The sequence below is a fragment of the Parasteatoda tepidariorum genome, chromosome 2 (genome assembly GCF_982258835.1).
Source record: "Parasteatoda tepidariorum strain Cologne lab strain chromosome 2, Ptep-v5.0, whole genome shotgun sequence".
Taxonomy (NCBI): Eukaryota; Metazoa; Arthropoda; class Arachnida; order Araneae; family Theridiidae; genus Parasteatoda; species Parasteatoda tepidariorum.
The window spans coordinates 16,634,544-16,653,109 of NC_141756.1; the positions used below are offsets into that span (position 1 = coordinate 16,634,544).

At 29.8% G+C, this 18,566-nt stretch overlaps 1 protein-coding gene across 2 annotated transcripts in view; it reads left to right on the top strand.

Annotated features, from left to right (window-relative positions):
- Positions 1-18,566, top strand: part of LOC107448832 (gamma-aminobutyric acid type B receptor subunit 2) — a 292,812-nt gene that overhangs the window by 264,661 nt on the left and 9,585 nt on the right. For both annotated transcript variants that reach the window (XM_043051303.3, XM_016064184.4), the window contains exons 16-19: positions 2,830-2,988; positions 6,621-6,738; positions 9,452-9,539; positions 15,728-16,167. In XM_043051303.3, the coding sequence (XP_042907237.3) occupies positions 2,830-2,988; positions 6,621-6,738; positions 9,452-9,539; positions 15,728-16,167 (805 nt within the window). The remainder of the gene's footprint in view (positions 1-2,829; positions 2,989-6,620; positions 6,739-9,451; positions 9,540-15,727; positions 16,168-18,566) is intronic.

An 18,566-nucleotide genomic window follows, 5' to 3' on the forward strand; every position in this document is an offset into this window, starting at 1 on the left:
TCCACACAACCTATTTGCTACAATGCTTGTTTAAATAGATTTAGCAATAATTTTTTGATTCTTTAACAACCCCCTTGACACCACCACTCTTTAACATGGGGCTCCAAACGGGAGTCGTTCTTAAACCAGTCAAAAATAAAACGATGGCCACCCAAAACAAAATGGCACGCACCTAAGATTGGCCAATACCCTCTCCGCAGTTTTCGAAATATCGTCAACGCAATTTTTTTTCTTCTGGATAACAATTTAGTTGTCTTTCATCAAGAAAACGCTTCGCCAAATATAGTCAATAATACAGCTCTTAAGACTATTCTCAACTGCTAAAAGCCAGTAATCATCGCTCTGAAGACTAATTCCACCGTCTTATCTGTAATGTCAAACTTCTTGCTTTTAGAACAACAAAATATATTTTTTGCAGCAACATTCAACACGAAGTACAATTATGCACCACCCAGACCAATTACCCGTTTCTTCTGATTCAGCGTCATCGAATACAATATCGTAGTGAGCAATCATCGTAGAACAATTTTAGTGGCCAGCCAACAATCAGCAACCCAAACGGATTGCTTATTAAAGCGAGGTAAACTCCAAGAATCATTTCAATTTACAACTCAGGTAGAATCAAACCTTATATTTCTAAGCATGTATGGTAATACAAAAAAAAATTAAATAAACTCTTGGATTCTTGGGAGTTTAATGAGCGGTACATTTGGGGTTGAGAGACAGGACATCACAAATGTTCACTACGATGATTGTTCAACGACGAGGCTGTAGCTGAAGGGAAGGATAATTGATCTGATGAGCGGTGTAGAACTGTTCTTTTTGTTGAATGTTACTGAAGAGGAGAAAATTGTGTTGTTCTCAAAGGCAGGAGATTGACTTTGTTGATAAGATGGTGCAGTTCGTCTTCAGAGCGGTGTCATTGGCTCTACTCGGCAAGGCATTTTGTTGATGACAGACGATGAACTTGTTAACCAAAAAAGTAATAATTCCATTGACTATATTTAGAAAGATGCGACGAGTGTATTTTCCGGCTTTAGATGTGCTACATTTTGTTTTGGGTAGAACAGGTTGTTAAACTAGACAAGCTGTGAGGTACATATATCACCAAATCTCCATCTTAGACTCCACTGCTCTTCTCTAAGCATATATACATATATATAAAACTCTATCACTGCCATAACATGGTCACCCACTGAAGCAAGAATGCACAACACAATAACGAGTCACAATATGAAAAAAAAAATATTAGTAGCTGACATTAATATTGTATATCACTGTTATATTAAAAATTAATTGAAAGGAGTATTATATTCAAGATTTTGTTTAAAAGCGAGATAAGTGAATTGCACGTGTATACGGACTAATTTCTCGCTCGAGAAATGATAAAAAAAGTAATGTAAATAAGTCTTAGAAGAAAGAAATCAGTTCACTAGGAAATAAATGGAAAATTTTAAATTTTTATTAACGTTAGAGTAAATTTTTAAAAAATCTATATTAATATTTTTATTACAGTATTAATTTGATGGTTTTTATGCTAATTTCTGAAATTATCTAATGAATGCTTACGAATTTGTTTCTTATCTGGAAAACTATGTAAGAAGTCACATTTTTCTACCATAACGGAATCCATTCATTTCATACCAAAATGATTATAATTCATTAGTCTAAGAAAGAACGATTTTATAGTAACTTAAGTGTGAAAAACACTTAAGTTACTACAGTAGAAAAAGTTTTTGTTGATACTTTTGTGATTCATTTCAATAATTAAGATCGTTCTGGAGCCAAGTTCGAAGGAATTTTAAGCCAATAAAAAGTCCAGAGTATTTCTGCATTATGGATAAGCTCTGGCCACTTTCAAATGTACACTCTCACACGATCTTATATTGAATAAAAATATAAACATGTTAAATTATTATGAATAATGAAATTTAATTTTTATTAATATCTTGCACTTAATAATTTTTCTTTGTATTTTGAAAAGTAAATTTAAGCGAGAAAAAATAAATCACAGAAATCAGTTCAATTATAAATGGGTGATCTATACTATAATGTATTACAAAAAGTTGCTATCGAAAATCAAAAATTTCAAATCGATAAAAGTTACGATTGTGGTCCTATGCTTTACAAAAGAATTTTTATTCTAAGTGAAAATAATTTAGGCATTCTGAAATGGATCCCAAAGCTTATTTTTCGGGGGTATAAAACATGAATTTCTTTTTTTAGTCATAAATATAAAAGAAACATAAGTTTTCAAATTCAAAAATGCAATTTTTTGAATGTAAAAAGCAGTGAAAAATCATTATGGATGGTAATTCGAAATTTACAGGGAAACTTTCGTTAAAAGATATGCATATCTTAAATTTTCAAATCAGTCTTCAGGTCTGGCCACTTATTTAGTTCTTACTTAATAGTTTTCTTATAGATTTTGAGAAATCTAAATATTGCTTTTTAAGGAGGATTTTTTTTCAATAATTTAAATACTAAATTTCGCATTTTAAACTTGAAAACTAAGATTTGTATTATATTAAAACTTACGTTTTAATAAAATGTACTTATAACCAAAAAAAAAATTTTTTTAGGCCAGTTTCAGAAAACCTATATGTTTTTCAATATGTTTCACACCAATTGTTTCATAAACATTTGACCATATTGATATTTCTTATCAATTAAAAATTTTGCATATCGTGATCCGCCCTAGTAAGCTAACAATAAGTTACAACACACTAAACTAAACTGCTTATAACACAGCATAAAAAGGAATCGAGAAAGAATAGTAATTATTGCACGTAGTTTATACGTAAATGATTTGCTGTCCATCGTTTACAGTTGCTGGAACTATGGGCAAATCCTCACGCTGGTGACCGTAGGGTTCGTGCTACTCTCAAACCCCTGAAGAAATCTCGGCGGAGTTCAGAAGATGATCTCCAGTACAACATACAACTTCTTCAAGAAGAGAACAGAAGATGTAGGCAACGATACGAAGATGTAAGTATATTAAGAACTAAATTTTAATCTTTTGATACACAATATAAGTTAATTGAAACATGAAATAAGGTGTATTTTTTGTAAATTTAACATTTTTGAGATATGAAACATATTAATGCGAGTGTGTTGTTGTTGTTGTTACTTATTCCACTTGGCCCAGGACAAAGCTAGACCAAGTCCAGAAGACCGTTCACCGACAGAAAATCATATACCATCGCCGGAGCCTCCAAGATAAAATTCTTCTCTAGCCTCATACAGGACAGCAAACGATCAGGTGTAGCCTGGTGCACATTACATTTTAGGCATATTTTGACCCTGAACAAATGTTAGTCCGCATGTATGACCACTGATTAGTCTTGTGATAGCTGTCTGCAGTTTCCTATCACCTTTTGGCTCCAGGGCAGCCCCAGGACTATTTTGTTGATACCAACCATGACTAGGTGGAATCCTCCAAGTCCTGTTATTGTCGGCCTTTACTTTTGCAAGGATTTCATTGCATGTTAGAAGGCCACTACTATCTATAGGATCATTAGAGCCCTCCTTGTCAGGATCATTAAAGTAAAGGCTTACGTGAGAGGGGATCCACTGTAGATGTACACCGAAGAGCCATTACATTATGAGCACCCTCCATCTATAACAATGGGCTCGCCCAGGTTTTCATGGTCACTCGCCCAGGAACAATGTTTTCATGGGGCACATTAGGACCCATAATCCTCATAGAACAATTCCTGATGTCTGTATGCTACTTGAACATAGTTGAAGATCAGGTTCACCCATTCATGGCAACAGTTTTTCCTGCGGGGGATGGTGTTTACCAACAGGATAATGCACCATGTCATAGGGGTCGAATCGTCATGGATTGGTTCGGGGAACATTCCAGTGACTTTCAAGTCATGTCTTGGCCCCCAAATTTACCTGACCTTAATCCAATAGAGCATTTGTGTTAATACTTGGAAAACCAAATTCGTAGTGCAACGCTACCCCCTCGCAATGTGAGGAAATTGCAGGACCAGTTGGTGAGCGCTTGGTACCAGATACCTCAGACTATCTATCAGCACCTTGTGGAATTAATGCCACGGCGGGTACTAGCAGTTTTGGGGACCAAAGGTGGTCCTACATGTTATTAGTAGGGTGGTCATAATGTAATGGCTCTTCGGTGTATATCGTTGTGAGAAGAGTAAGTCTTCAAATTGTTAGTGGTATTAAGGCCACTTTGTCACCGATGTTTCACCAATCACTCAGATATTGTATTGAGCTCTTACTATCCGCGAAAATCCGTGAAAATGAGACTGTAATTACATGTAATAAATCCAATTATATATTTATTGCGTTTTTCACTCCGAACACAAAATAAAATTTTGTGTTTTCCATCTCGATAATATTCCTATTTCGTCACCGAATGGATTGATTTTGGATATTAATGAATACTCTGAAAAATCTTGATTTAATATAGATAAAGTTCTTTTCGAATTGTACCGTGTGAGACTTCCAGATTCCTACGAATGTTTGTTATAAGTTACATATTTATTTATTATAACTTTATAAAGCAAATTGTTTTTAATTCAGTAAAATTCCTTCCTTCACTTTTTTAATCCAATAAACTTCTTCAGAAGTAACATTAAGTTATTTATAAGATCAACATATATATTGCCCAAATTTTATTAAAGACGTTTGTCAACATCAAGTTTTACGTACAGATAATAATAATTATTGATCAGATCATCGCAAATTTTTGCAACCCTTAAATCATACAGAAATACGGTCAATAAACGAAATGCTTTATTCAAACAAAATTATATAAAATTATAATATCTGAATGAAACGTAGAATTTAAAATATGTTTTCAATAAACTAGTTTTTTAAATCATACTTTTTAATACTAAATATATAAAATTCATATTTCAAATTTTATATTTATATATACATACATTTCACTAACTTTTGAGTACGTAAGTATATTAACAATCAGTTAAAATACGTTGACAATAAAATAAGTAAATAGTTAATAATCTTTAAATGTACCACATAAATTAGAAATAAAGTTCTAATTCAACATTTAAATTTATCATTTCAAAGCTCGAGAATGTTTTAATGTTTAAATTGAAATGTTATAATTAGTTTTCTAATCATACGTAAAATTATATCTATATAATGGAAGTTTCTCTCGAATAAAACACTGCATTCAATAAGTTAATTCCGTTTTTAAATCTTCTTTTTCTGCATCGTATTATTGTTAGAAAATACATCAAGCGACTAATAGTTTGGATTATAATACAAATCATGGGATTTTTTTACTTCTATGAGTTACTATCTAAGTTATTTTTGTCCTCTGGAATATTTTTATCTTAATTAAGCAACAATATTTTCAAATAAATGGCACACAAAAAAATGCATCATGTTTAAATTTGACCTTGAAACTGAATTTAATTAGGATAGTTTATTTCGTTAATTGCAATGGAAATGAAAATGTGTTTATTTAATGATGCATATTATAACCTCATAACCTCAAAAAGATTTAAAAAAATTTTGGTTCATAGACATGACACATTTTTTTAATCTCCATAAAATATCCTAAACATAAAATTATTTTACTATGCCACATATTTTCATATATAAAGCGATCAAATGGGAGTTATTTTATCTCTCTTAGCCGTGAAAATTTATCCCACTTAGTCAGGTGTGTTATCTAATATAAATCATAATTTGGGAATGTATGATCGCTAATCCAATTTCGTGTGACTTAATAAATTTTAATAATTGCAAATGACAAAAAATTGCACTATTTGCAACTTTTTAAGCAGTCGCTTATTTTACGACGCAAACACTAATTCGATTAAATCAACAAATAAAATGTAATCAAGTATTTGGTTCGGTACTTTTATAAATTATATGAACTTGTAACTAAATAATTATTGTTTTAGATGTTCTTAAGAGTTTTCATTAATTTTTGAAATTGAATAATAGAACTAAAAGTGACTACTACTACTACTATTGCTGAAAGTGACACAAAATTTCGAAAATAAAATAATACTTACTATTTTATTGTGTTATTAAATTCAAAGTTACAATTTTTAAATGATACACTGTAAAGGAAATATGATATTACCATGCTGTTTGGTATGCCGTTATTTGTTGTCGTTTATATTTGTTATATCCGATGCCGTTTGGTATTTGTTATGCCGAATATTTCCATGCTGTTTGGTGGAATATGTGGTAATTTTATCACGATACCTTACAGCATGGCATAAAAACAATTTATTTGGAAAAAAAATATTTTTCAATGTTATATTTTTAGTAAAGGTATAGTAATAAGATCTGGAATTTTAAAAACCAGAATTTCTTATAAACCGTTACCATAAAAACGAAAAAATTACTAAAAGAATGATTACTTTAAGAAACACATTTTTTTTTCAAGAATTGTAGTTTCTTTTACCAAAAATGTCATTGCCACGAAGGTACATAAATTTTACCAGAATTTTTCTCACCGTATATTAAATTACTTTCTTCTAAACTGTAGAATTATACATTTGGATATTTTCATCTAAAATTTAAGTGTGTATTATAATTCTTATTTTTCTAATTATTTTTTCCTTGTTTAATTATCTAGTATAACTTTTATTGTTTTTCATCAGGTGAGCATAGAACTTCAAAAATTGAATCTTCGATTGCGTGAAGCAGAAGAGCCGGTAATTCTGGTGACACACGGTTATGACATGACGTCTCCTATAGTTGAATTACCATCACTTGAAGGTAAGTGGCAGTACGCATTCTTCTGAAGTACAATTAACTAAAAAGGAAAAACCATTTATCATGGAATAGTTAACCGCAATCAATAAGCGGAGAAAAAATTTTTTTGTAAAAATTGCCTTACTGGTATTGTAATAGCATTTTTGATTCAAAAGGAAAAAAAAAACACTATTTTGTTTAATTAAACCTAAATTTAGAGCATTTAAACCCTTAATTTTATAATTTTTCCGTTCCTTATGGTAGCTGTTTACCAGAAATTCTGGTTTTCAAAATTATAGTTCAAATGACAACATATTTGGTGAAATATACAAAACTGAGTAGAAAATTTTCCCAATAAATGTTTTTTTATGCCATGCTCTAAGACAGCGGTTCTTAACCTATGGATCGCGACTCAAAATTGGGTCGCGAAGCATATTTCTTGGGTCGTGCTGAGTCGAACCAAAAAAGTTAGTTAATACACCAAATAATAAGTAATACCAACACCTCCTAGAAGAAGTCATTGTGGCTTACTCAGCCTAATTTTGAATTTTTTTGGGGTCGCGACATGAACATATTTCTCAAATTTGGGTCGCGGCTTAAAAAGGTTAAGAACCACTGCTCTAAGACATGATAAGATTAATAAAATTTACCATGATTAGCAATTTATATCAAATATTATAAAACCATATTTTATTGTTACCAGAATTTACTGTTACCAGAGTTTACCAGAATGATTACCAAAGTGCTTGGTAAAAATTACCAAATATTTTGTGTCCCCATAAAGGCAGGAACACGGTAAATATTACCACATTCTGGTAGTTTTGGCCAAACTTTTTTTTCTTCTCAGTGTATGACATGATGGACCACTTAAGTTATTGCCATAACTCTTTCAGATAATTTGATAATTGAGAAATCGAATGTGTTTTAAATAGCATGTTTAATACTGCTTCAAAATGAACAATTCCGTTGATTTTTATCACTTCATGAATTGTTTGCAATTCCTAAAAAGTTAATAAGGGGAATTCAGGACCTAGTTGCATTTAATTAGTTCAGCAACATTTCAAAAAATACGGTAAAAAGGACTGACACTCAGGGTGCCGCTATTATTTACCCTAAAATATTGCGAAATAAAAAGCTTAATATATCATAAATTTTATTGTAAAATCCCTTAACCGCTGTGTGCGTCATATTTTTGAATATAAGTTGCAATTTCTTCGCATTAATTCGCATTCAATATATGCAATATAAAAATACCCTATTTTAAATTGAAATTAATCATATCCAATAAAATTTAATTTGAAAAAAAAGGTTTTTTTTTTCATCTAAATTTTTATGCACATTTTAATATTCAAAAAATAATTGAGTATCAACAAAATTTAAAATACATATCTAATATTGCATAAAAAATATACTAAACAAAAATATAACTTCATAAAAATGGAAAATAATTGTTTTTCGACATAAAACTTTAAAAGCTATAAACTTTTCTCAATTCTAGAAAAGAGATTTTTTTTCAAAAAAAAAAAGAAGCAACTCTGTATTTTCCCTTTAATGATTCCTTTACATCACAGATTTAAGTAAGAATTTCGAAATAAACAAAGTTAAATCCGCTTAAATTGTAAAGTTTATTTCTATGAGGCAGAAAACTAGATTCCCCCTAAATATAAATACTGCAAGAGACTTTTCACAAACTAAACAAAAAACGATAAGTATTTTTTGCAAGTAAAAACGCATTTGCGAGGGCTGTTTGGACAAAACAAATCACAAGTGACAGTGATTTCTTCCTCTTCAGAAAGAAGTTAAAGTAGTTTTTTTTTAAATGCCTTGCAGTTATTTTACAATAAAATTTCAGTCTGGCTGAGAGTCTCATTATTTCCGGTAAAATATTTTTTTTTCTTCAATAAAAAAACTGACATGATATATGACAATTTTCTTTTTATTGTGATAGTATGAGTGAAACGAAAATGTCTTTTTAATATTGTTGTCTGTTAGAGAATGGAACTATATCGACAATTTGCTATGTTCTAGAACTTTTAACGCTAAGCTTTCAATTTGCATCGCCACTCAAACATCTGCTAACTTTAAAATTAATTTTAAAATTGCAGATAAAATAAATTTTAAATTTATTTTTAAATGTAACGCTGGACTGTAATTGAAACGCTTTACGATTTTTCTTTTGCTTAAAAATGTCTCTAGATATTCTGAACTGTTTTTAAATATAAATTGTTTTAAAAGTACTAGTTTTTTTTAATTTTTGCATTTCCTCCGAAATTCCTCCGAACAAAATTTGGTAATAGTGGTAAATATTTGATCATTTCACCATGATACCTAAGAGCACGACATAGAAACCATTAATTCGGTTAAATTTACTTTTCAGTCGGTGTGGTAATAAGAACTATAATTTTTAGGACCCGAATTTTCGGTAAACCACTACCCTATAAGCAAAAAAATTGCCAAATGAATAGTTTAAACACCGTATAATTTGGTTTAATTAACCTAAATAATGTTTTTTTTTTATTTTTTGTACCAAAAATAATATTAGTATAGTAAGGCAATTTTATTAGAATTTTTCTCCGTGTAAGGTAGCGTCAAACGTGCATCGCATTATGCTTTAAGACAAAGATATTATTGAATCATAATTTCTTAGATTGTTGTATATTAGTTGATATAAAACCATTTATTATTTTTTAATAATCAACTTGTTATAGCGTGTTATTTCTATCATTTTTTTTATCAGTGAGTGAAGAAGATTCTACTGAAGACCAGTTTTCTAGGAGACCATCCATGCCCGTGAGATCGATGGCCATATCGTTGCCAAAAAGAAGGTTATAATTTCTTTAATTTAATAAAAGTATTTTAGAAAAATATTTTTTGCTTGAAAATCATGAAAGAAAGAACATTTTGATTAGGCTTGAGATATTCGTGTAAAAGATCTGATGACCGAGACTTACCGTACCCGTAAGATCGACGGCCATATCGTTGCCAAAAAGAAGGTTACAAATTTTTTAATTTAATAAAAGTATTTTAAAGAAATATTTTTTGTTTGAAAATCATAAATGAAAAGAACATTTTTATTATTCTTGATATATTCGTGTAAAAGATCTGATTCAGAATAACTCATTTTTATCATAATCAGAGAATTTAATTGAACACCTTACTTCCCATCATTAAACATAAATTAAAATTCAATGTCATTGGTTGTAGTTTATTGATTATTTTTCTGAAATAATTTTGAAAATTCTCTTTACCGAAAGGATTATTCTTCTAAAGATAAACGTTTATAAGCTCTAAACAAACACTTTAAGGGAATGTATTTTTATTTTTAAACTTATTTTGATGAGGTACCATGTAGCAGTTTTCCAAAAAAGCTACAAATATGAAGTGAAAGAATATCATTGGCTCTTATCAGATCTTGGCTTATTGCCCGTGAAAGTAAATCTCTAGCGGATAATATTATATGGCGGTCTTCCAACAAGTTATTCGTGTACAATATTTAATTTGAAATTATTTTTTGCTTTTATGTTTCTTTTAAAAAGCTAATCGTCAAAAGTGATTCCTGCATTGGTTTTAAAGTTCGCTTTAGAATTGCACCAAATGGAGCACCTTAAAAACATTTTTTCAGAAAGAAGGAGTAAATAACGTTATTGCGATTTATTTTTCTTTTTAGCAAAATGTTATTTTTAAAATCGTAATTTTTTTCTGAATAATAAACATTCATTTTTTATAATGTGGTTTTGTAAAATTATTCACAATATTTTTTTACAATCGATTGCTACAAATCAGGGTTTTCATTAGATATATCATAGAGAGTTTTTAAACATTTTACTTATTTTTTGTTCATAGAAATGAGCATTCATAGCATCAAAATAATTCAGGTCATCATGCTAATGGGAGAAGAGCCTCACCACCTTCCATTTCGAACACTATTTGATGAAGTTAGTTGTCTTTACTTCACAAGGCTTGGTTTTGATGATAATTGTGCAGGGTGCATTTATTTTGAAATCATGCTACATTATCAGCTTTTTGCATGCGTTTGTTGGGAGAATGGACAATTACAGTCAAATTTTTTTTTAATTTTAATGCATTCAGAATCCCTCAAAACTCCCAGAAAACATTTTATTACTTTTCTAAGAAGGCTATTTATTTAGTTATTTTCAATCAAAAAACGCTTACTTTCGTTTTCGCCAGAAACGGGGAGTCACGTGATTATTCACGAACTGACGTCACACGTGTCCATCTGCCGTTCACTTACAATAGCTGTGCTGTGAAAACCAATACGTTCTTGCTTTCGTTTAAATTTTCTAATTAAATCCAACCATTTTAGATGGTCTAAAGCTATCTGTATAAAAAATTGCGCCTTAATATCTTTTAATAAAAATGTGGATTTGATATAACGTATTTTTATAATGTTAAATTTCAGTGGTACCCACTGAAACATTGTTAATACTTGACGAAATTTTGTAGCTCGGAATATTTCAGATTTTTTAGTTCATTAAAAAAAGTACATGGTATTGCTTATAAATGATGCGTTATAAATACAAAATAACTTCGCTTTTTTTTCATTTTTAAACTATAATCTTAATTTTAATGTATACTTCAAGTTCATTTGGAAGATTTATTTTCATCTTAAGTGAAAGAAATGTTGGATCAATTTCTTATGTAGAATAAATAGTTTTAGATTTTAAAATGTAGGACAGCTTAAGTTATTGATAATTTTTATCTATTTATTCTAGCGTGAATTCAAAGTATGTAATTGTATTCATAGCAGTAGCCTCTTAAAAAACTTGTGATCCCAGCAAAACTTTAAATTCATATATATTGTATGTATATATGATATATATATATATATATATATATATATATATATATATATATATATATATATATATATATATATATATATATATATATATATATATATATATATATATATATATATATATATATATATATATATATATATATATATATATATATATTCCTGCAGATTTTATTAACTTTACTTTAATTGCCTTAATCTATGTTATAAGAGTATTTGAAATCAAGCAAATGCATTTATTTAGTTCTTTATTGCAGAAATAGGAATAAAATTTTATAAATGCGTATAAAAATAATTTTTCGCCATAGCAAAGTTCCTATTTACTCAAAGAATAAAAATATTGAGAAAAAATATCAACATTACTGTTTATTTTTTAATTATTTAATAAATAATAAAGAATGTGCATTAGAATTTCTTTCCATTTTGTATAAGTTAATTTTTTATTTTTGTTCTCTAGCTTTAGTGAAACAAAAATTTCCAGCTTAATGATATTCGCTGAAATTTTGTGGATAAATAAGTTAATTAGATATGGATAAATGAGAAATTAAGTGACATTTTGAATATAACTAGATTATGGTGATGATGATGGTCAGATATATTTCAATGGACTAGATTCTTGAAAGTGTTGATACGTTTTCGGCTATACCGTATGCATAACCTGAGATTTTTTTAAAACTATTTTATTAATTATTTTTAAATTAATAATGTATAATGTATTAATTTTAATATTTTAGAATTCTTCATTGCAAGCACTGACAAATAGCTGGCAAAAATAAGGAGGGAAATTAACAATAACCATACTTTATTAATACTATATTGCAGAAAAAGGAATTAAAATTTATAAATTAAAAAATAAAAATAATTTCGAACTGTAACGGAATTCCTATTTAAGCTAGGAATAATAAATATAAGCGTTAATGTGTATTTAAATATTTAATACATAGTGAAACAAACAAAAAAAGATGACATAAACTGCATTAGTAAATATTTACTTAAAAAGAGTATCCTTCAACTCTAGTAATAAATAAATAAATGAAAGAAGCAGCATTAAATTACATTATTTGAATTTCTGATCATTAGCACATAGATTGTAACGATGATGGACTGATATTTTTCAATGGACTAGATTTATGAAAATACTGATTTGTTTTAATGCAATAACGAATTATAAAATCATCCATCCTATATCAAAATGAATAAAATTTCTATCCAATCTGCGACTTATTTTAATTAAGTAATTAGGTTGTAATGAAGCATTAATTTAATTTAAAAGTAAGTGGAATGAAATAGTATTTTCTATGAACTTTAACACTACTGATTTCAGCCGAAAAGAAATGTTGATTCGCTGAAAAGAGCTACATAATCATTTCTTCAGATATTTTAATGATAAATAACAACGTTTGAAGTTTTAAAATCTTTCTTTCATTTTGCACACACTCTCAGAACAGTAAATTTAATTCACAAAATTTTTACTGATAATTTAGAAAGGATGTTCATACGGTATACGTGATATCAAAACTAAAAGAGCATTGAAATAGCCTTAGCGGATGGAGACGGCACGTTTCGCTTCGGCACATTTGACGTCATAACCAATCAGGGGTCGTTTTTGATTGCATCACTTACGGAGGCCTTTTGGGGCAATTTAAATGTTTAATAACTAAATAAATTAACATTTGCCGAAAAAAACAATCGGATTTTCGGTTTCAGGGGAGAATTTCCAATATATTAAGTATAAAAATAAAAAAATTTATGATATGCTGTAATTGTCCATTATTTCTTCATATGCTGAATGATAATTCGCATTGTCCATAAAAATGGCACATGGTTCTTCTAACCATCTTACGTAATTCAAGAAGCTATTCCTTGAAAACTTTCACTGTTCATTGTTGTTGTAGTTGTTGTAGTTCATTTACGTCGCACTAGAGCTGCACAATGGGCTATTGGCGACTGTCTGGGAAACATCTTTGAGGATGATCCGAAGACGTGCCATCACAATACTTCACTGTACATCTCCTCGTAATAGTATATCATCCTTTTGGATTGGCAAGGAATTTGTGAGGACGGTAAAAAAAATTGATAAGCAGAACCGATGGAATCTTCAATGGAATTTTTAAGCCTTCCTGGCTAGTAGAAATTTTCCAAATATATTTAGGTAAATGATTTGCGGTTATTCAAGTTTCATTAAGGTATATCACTGACCTAGTTAAAGAACCATTTCTCACTGCATTTTTCCCGAAAACCTCATACGAGAAACAATAATGGCGTTCTTTCCATTAAAAATGTTCGACCACCATGGAATTTTCGTTAAGAAAATTCCAAACTTTTCAAAATTCGAAAAAAAAAATTATTTTTAATATTAAGCGAACTTTTAAATTCGCCTCTGTTGGGTTTTCATCTCGGTCGTTAATTTCTTGGATAGTTTTGAAAGATTTTAATAGATGCGTATAATCTTCCAAATCTCTAATAGGGTTTTTCAAGGATCTTTTCTTTCTTTCTTGTGTGACCCGAAAACCGAGAGTTTATCCTGAACTCCAGTGCCTGCAGTCCTATCTGACTCTGCATAATTTTGTTGTACTGTTCGGTAGAAAGCACTACATAAATCATCAATTACTTTCTGCATCTGTAAAAACAATTATTTTGCAGCAGCAATTGATTCTGATCATTATAACTGTTTTAAATAGCTGTAAACGTCGTAAATAACCATCCTTGATTGGCACGTGACATCAAGGCTGTTCATGATAACAGAACTTAAATTAAGAACAATTCAGCACTAGTTTATTAACATATAATCGAGAAAAGAATTTGCATACCAAACGAAAGCAAGAGAATCAACTATATAGAGATATAGATACCCTTAACTGCAGTGAGCATAAGAATTGCCATGGGAAAAATGTGATCTTGAGACCGCAACTTTAATTACAAGGAATATACTACAATTAATATTATTTATTGCACGAAAAAATACGGATTCGTAACAATAAAATCATTCACTTCCTTTTAATGTGATTAATAAACTTCTTTTTTGCGCGTGGAAATTAGGAATCATAACAATAAAATTGAAATAAAATACTTGATTGCTGCATTTTAATCTAAATTTTACGCTTCTTAATTGTGCGAGGAAAGGAGAATTCACAACGCTTATTGCACGAGGAATGAGGATTTATAACAAGAAAACTCGAAGGAAATAAACTTTCTCTTGATTTTAACACTTCTTTATTGCTCGAGGAAAAGAGGATTCGCAACAATTAAATTGAAACAAAATGTTTTACTTGATTTTAAGGCGATTAATACCCTAAACAATTCTTTATTTCACACGTAAATTAGGATTCATTACAATAAAATTCAAACGAACTTTTTTTTTGCTACATTTTACTGCTATTTATGTTACTGTGAATGACCGAAATCGGTAGTTATTGACTTCCACCAGTGAATGTTGACAATGACGTAGTCGTTTTGGTTCCGAAATACATACTAGATCTAGTTAAGTGCCACAGTTTGGTATACATTTGCCCGGTATGCAATACCCCAATGCTTTTTTAAGGTTTAGTGCCACTACCAAGTATGCATTTGCCCGGTATGCCCTCCACTGATTTTTTTAAGGTTAAGTGCCACTGCCCACTATGCATTTAACCGATACTCCGAACACTGATGTTTCTTCTAATCTATCCTCAGCAAATATTGAAATATCGAATAAATATAATAATTTCAACGAATAAATTAATATAAATTCGGATATAATAAATGCTTCGCACATTCACCAAAGCGACTCTGCTCTCTACATTCACCTTCGAAAGTCGACATTCTTTTGATTTCGGCCATTCACGGTGTAACGTATCTAGCTACATTAAGAAACAGTTCCTTGTTTTATTAAAAAAAGCATTTATTTCACACCACAACAAATACAGTAACGACATTAAATTACGGTTTAATAAGAATCTTTCAATCATATATAGAAAATCCCGTAACGAGTTAGAATAAACTTCAAATTCAAACACACAAAATCTATCTTTTAAAAAACAATGACTCTCTGCTGTTCCGTATTTATCGCCTGTTTCTTTTTAAATTATTTATCTCTTTATGTGTTTATTTTATTTTATTCATGCTTTTGCTAGCCAATTATTTTTTTATATTTTTAGACTTTATAACGGTAACACTTATACGTTTGTTTAATTGCATGAGTATATTTCCTTTCAGAATGTCCGAGATTTCTGTTCGTCTGTCGACGATGTCCGAGAGAGAGAGCAGCTACGTGCGAACAGACGAGTCATCAGTGCAAATGAGTTCTCCACCAGCCACGGAGGAACAGAGCACCACATTTGCCTTTCCCCAACCTGCTGTGCCTCGAGTTGAGGAATCCAAACCCTCACCATCCAGTCTGCGATATCGACAATTGCAGCCGCTTTCTCTCATGGATGAAGCTAGTCAGGCAGTCAAGTTCGTTGACTCTGACTCGAGTGGGGAGGGGTCTGGCAAAAGTCCAGGAGGCAGGAACCAGCAGGACTACCAGGAGTCGGACGATACATCCTATGCGAGGGCTATCCAAAACACTCAGAGAAAACGCAGCCTCATGAATGGATTGTCATCGAGTGCCGAAGAAGACACCGACAAGTTCGAGTTGGGAGCTTATTCAGAAGGTATATTTTTTTTTTTTATAATCGCATTTTACTTATTTACTGCACGAGGAAAAGAGGATTCACAACAATTAAATCGAAACGAAATAATGTTTCACTTGATTTTAATACACTGTATTCTTCTTTATTTCACGAGGAAGTTAAGATTTGTGAAATTAAGATTCAAACACTAGTGTTGTCAATTTTATTTTTTATATTTTTACTATGATTGAAGTAAATAGAGTATCACAATATTTATTTGGAATTCACCAAACGTTATAACATCCTCTAATATTTAAGTTTTTACTTATGAATAAATTAGTAAAAACTAGTATAATGAAACTATTTAGGGGAGAGGGGGGCACATGTGAACAAATTTTTTTATTTCTTCACTTTTCGAAAAATATCATCAATTTTTCATAGTAAAAAAATCCATATGTTTAAATAGTCTTTTCTTTGTCTTGTGGAATTTTTTTAGATTTTTCAATGAAATATTTCTTTACTTTATAATATTTTAGAAAAATGACTTCAATTGTTCACATGTGCCCCTATTGGGGGCACATGTGAACAGGCCTGGGGCACATATGAACAAGATTAAAAACACGAAGCAATCATCATATTTCAAAGAAAAAAAATCTTTAATATAGCAGATATAGATACGCATTATACTGAGGGGGTTGTAGCTTACTATGTGAATTTAAATTGTACAACAGTACTGTCAATAAGAAAATAATTTTTCAGCTGTACAATAATTTTTCCGTAATTGGGTTTTTCGCAACTTCATGTTCCACGGGTGTTGTAATGGGCCTTTTTCTTTCTTCTCTAATACTCTTTCATGCTTTTTTTTTCATTTTTTCTATCTTTTCATTTGTAGCTTTAACAATTCTATTTTCTCAGGTGTATCAGCTAATATGCGTGATGCGCGATCAACCATTTAATAAAAAAAAATTTTTTTAAAGGAAAAATTAATAAATTAATTATGGAAAATTAAATAAAGATAATTTTAAATGCATACATGTTTTTTAAACTTATAATATCATGAGGATAATAATCTTAATACTATGTAGTGGCACTTGTGAACTGTTCACATCTGCCCCAGATGTTTTGTTCACAAGTGCCCCCATCATCCTTCTTAAACCTAACTTGAAAAATAAAGAACTTTTAATTGAGTAAAAAAAAAGAATAATTGTCATAAACTTACCTGAATGTTCATATAATGATCTGCAATAGCTAATTTTAGTTTATTAGTTGATTTATATTATGCTTTCACTTGGAGAAGCGAGCGATTATAATATATGCAACACCAGCTGATACAAAGAAATTGTCAGAATAGACCAACAAAATGTCTCATTGTTCTGAAAGTTTTTCAGAGAGGTAGGACTAGTACTGCCATTAATCGAAAATTTTTCGAGATTTTTTATTTCAAATCATATTGGTAAAACATACCATGTTCACATGTGCCCCCCTCTCCCCTATTATTTTTTTCTAATAAAATTTGAGAAAATTGCCATTCATTTCCTAAAAATATTATTCTTCTCCATTGAATTCAAGTAACAAGTAATTAATATTAATTGTTACTTTTTCAACATATCCTGGTGAAAAAGAAATAGTTTTTACATATTTTTTTTTAAATGAAAATCTTTGTAAATCTGCTTACATAAAATAAATACTTTTTGCACACAACCTACGATATAATTCTTACTTAAGTATAATTCTTACCTCAAAGAAACCGAATAGCAAACGTCTTAAAATTCGGTGTATTGGAATAATAAATTGGATACAAGATAACCAGATCCTATTTATAGCTAATTTTTATAACCATAAACTGAGCAAGATGCAATAAAAATCGTTTATAGGTATAAGGATCTCTATAAATAACTAAGTTGATGAGTGTCAGTATAGTTAAAATTTAAAAAACAAACCAATTGATTTTTAGGCTATTTAAAGTGGCCGTGAAAGTGTTACTCAATGCAAGCATAAAAAATAGTCTAAAAGTAAATGTGTAATTTTAAAACTAAGAGAAAAAAATTCTTATGTAGACATCATTTTACCACATATTCTATTTTCAAGATAAATGTCCACTTAGTATCTCTTCGTTGTAAATTCAAGATTTCTTCCTGCTATGTAATACACATTTTCTGCCATCTATTTTCTATCTCATCGATTATTAGATTGAATAACTACTTTTTAATAAAATGTATGGATTAGAACTTAATATTATGATTTTTTTTATTTCGTTACGGTTTAAAGATTTTAAGAGCTCAGTACCTGTTTTGAACAATTAAATGAGCAAAAAATAAACAATGCATTATATTTTATTTAAAACTACATCATTTTTCTTAAAGCCTTATCAAACCTAATAACTGTACTGTAAATTTCTGTCTGGGATTCACAAAACCATTTGGTGATTATACTTTCTAACA